We start from the raw sequence: 3,169 nt of genomic DNA on the forward strand, positions 1-3,169 counted from the left end.
ATACAGAGAGAGAGAGAGAGAGAGAGAGAGAGAGAGAGAGAGAGAGAGGCAGAAGGTGAAATAAAATCAAAGTGAACACCCACCACTGTTGTAGGAAAGGAGAAACATCTGCAGCAAACTGAGCGAGCCTCCGGTGAAGTCGAGCAAAACGTTGCCAATACTCCATCCCACAGTGCTTTTACGGCGGAAGTTCATGAGGGCCTGGGATTGGATACAAAGAGTCTTAAGTCAACACTTTCAATACCTACCAAAGGACAGTAGAGAATTGTGTACTTGCAGCATATATGTGTGATGTCCGTCCTTCGTTGGCAAAGACGACCGTGACTTTATATCACTTGACAGAGGTGGGGTGAGGTGGAGGGATGTGCGCAGAGATGGCAGACCAGGCCGAGCCAATCTTTGCCTGATTGTCTCTTGCAGTGGGGGCAGGGGATGTGTGGGGCTGAACAAGACAGGAAAGGAGGGCTCTCGTATTCTTTTCTCGACTGCCGTCTCCGTTCTTTGTCTCTGATGCATCTTTCTTCCAACATAGCGACCCCTGTAACCTTACTGAGCGCCAAACTGTGTGATTACGAGCAGCTTCGTCTTCCCACGTGGTACGAGGAATGTCACATCGCTTCAGTGATGCTTTTACGGAGAATGTCACATCGCTTCAGTGATGCTTTTACGGAGAATGTCACATTGCTTCAGTGATGCTTTTATGGGGAATGTCACATCGCTTCAGTGATGCTTTTACGGAGAATGTCACATCGCTTCAGTGATGCTTTTACAGGGAATGTCACATGGCTTCAGTGATGCTTTTATGGGGAATGTCACATCGCTTCAGTGATGCTTTCAGCACATCTTTGAAGTGTTTTTTCTATCCACAGAGGGCCTATTTGCCTGAAGTGAGCTCACTATAGAGTAACCTCCTTGGGACGCCAGAGTGGTCCATGCGGTGAACATGGCCGGCCCACCGGAACAGGGAATGCAGTAGGATAGCGTAGATGCTCTCTGTCTCGGCCTGTTAGAGCATCTCAGTGGATACATAATAATATACAGTATAACACGTATCACACAGATAGCTCGAATTCGTCAGGACAGGCCTCGGTAGTTCCAGGAACAAGAAGTAAAAAAACGGTACCCCAGGCACAGTTCGACAGAAGCGCGATTTCCAGTCTTCTCTGTTCCACTTGTCCGTGTAATATTGTATATATGTATGTGTGTGTGTGTGTGTATATATATATATATATATATATACACAACTGTAGAACACATTGCTGTGTTAGGACAAGTTTTCTTTCCTTTACTTCTCAAGTGGTGACAGAATTTATGTGCCGGCCTGTGCATGCATCAGCTCCACAAAAGGTGCAAAGTCCACACAGATATTGTTTTCTTTTTTTCCCTCTTTCTGTGAAAGTTATTTACCCGTTGCTGTGTAACAAAATAAAAGTATTGGAGCAGGCCGGGAAAGGACAACTGGGTTTTTCTCCGGTAAAACAGGTAGGCCACATATTCAAGACAGGACTGTAGAGGAAGAGTAAGGACCAGAAAAAAGCTACCAAAACAAAGATAGCACACAATAAAATAAGGAGATATTTCACGATTTCTCAATCAGTCAGCGGTCACCTTAGCCGCGTTCTTCCGTTGGTGACTCATTCTTTCACACAACACACCTCCATCTTCCAAAGTCTCTGCTTTGAAGTATTATTTCATGAAATTGTAAACCCTGTGGAATTTTACTTTTTCCATAAACTGGAGGTAGGAGGTCTTTCCTTATTTGTCTTTACCTCTTTTCTGCCCTACAGCCAGGGGCACAAACAACAGATCACAGATCACAGATCACAAAACACAGATCACAGATCACAGAACACAGAACACAGATCACAGAACACAGAACACAGATCACAGATCACAGATCACAGAACACAGAACACAGATCACAGATCACAGAACACAAACAACAGATCACAGAACACAGAACACAGAACACAGAACACAAACAACAGATCACAGAACACAGAACACAGAACACAGATCACAGAACACAAACAACAGATCACAGAACACAGATCACAGAACACAGAACACAGATCACAGAACACAGAACACAGATCACAGATCACAGAACACAAAACACAGAACACAGAACACAGAACACAGAACACAAAACACAGAACACAGAACACAGAACACAGAACACAGAACACAAACAACAGATCACAGAACACAGAACACAGAACACAGATCACAGATCACAGAACACAGATCACAAAACACAGATCACAGAACACAGATCACAAAACACAGATCACAGAACACAGATCACAGAACACAGAACACAAAACACAGAACACAGAACACACAACACGAAACACACAACACGGAACACGGAAACAGAACACGGACACAGAACACAGAACACGGAAAGAACAAACCAACTGACCTGAGGCATGTATTTGATGAGAGTGACCCCGAGTTTGATGTAGGAGAAGTAGTAGAGGTAAGTCAGCCAGGTGATTGTATGCGTCAATGTCACAATCAATGCAATAGCAGCAAACAGCCAAGCGCCCACCAAAAGGCCAATACAGATTTTGGAAACACGCTGATCCCCTCGCTGAAATCACAAAAAGAAAACAATTTTTTCTTTTTAATTGGCAGGAAAACATTCGCATATGACGGAAACATTTCTATACATGTGTACCATTGCTGTAAAATCAGGCACTCATCAATATGATGACATCGAAGAAACCAACACATGTCTGCTTGTTGGGCAATTTTTTTCCTAAAAATTTGGGCCTATGTTGATCGCCTTCCCAAGTCACAGAAAGGCAGAAGTAAAAATATTTACTATTCTGGTCTTTGATATTTTACCTTAAGAGACACAAGAATTGGGTTTCAATACGTCTCCAGTCACAGGTTGATAGTCTGTCTCTGAAACAAAATGTATACCAAGAGCCGGTAACACTCTCTTACACTGCAAGATCAACAAAGCTTTGTTGTATACCATGAGCCGGTAACACTCTCTTACACTGCAAGATCAGCAAAGCTTTGTTGAAAAACAAGAGTCGGTAACACTCTCTTACACTGCAAGATCAGCAAAGCTTTGTTGGAAAACAAGAGTCGGTAACACTCTCTTACACTGCAAGATCAGCAAAGCTTTGTTGGAAAACAAGAGTCAGTAACACTC

The 3,169-nt window shown here is 43.3% G+C and overlaps 1 protein-coding gene across 1 annotated transcript in view; it reads right to left on the bottom strand.

The window, feature by feature from the left end:
* The window catches only part of LOC101856379 (cystinosin), a 66,592-nt gene that overhangs the window by 3,503 nt on the left and 59,920 nt on the right, over positions 1-3,169 (bottom strand). Inside the window, exon 9 of the mRNA XM_005108693.3 lies at positions 84-201. Within this exon, the coding sequence (XP_005108750.2) occupies positions 84-201 (118 nt within the window). The remainder of the gene's footprint in view (positions 1-83; positions 202-3,169) is intronic.

The sequence above is a fragment of the Aplysia californica genome, unplaced genomic scaffold (genome assembly GCF_000002075.1).
Source record: "Aplysia californica isolate F4 #8 unplaced genomic scaffold, AplCal3.0 scaffold00709, whole genome shotgun sequence".
Classification (NCBI taxonomy): Eukaryota; Metazoa; Mollusca; class Gastropoda; order Aplysiida; family Aplysiidae; genus Aplysia; species Aplysia californica.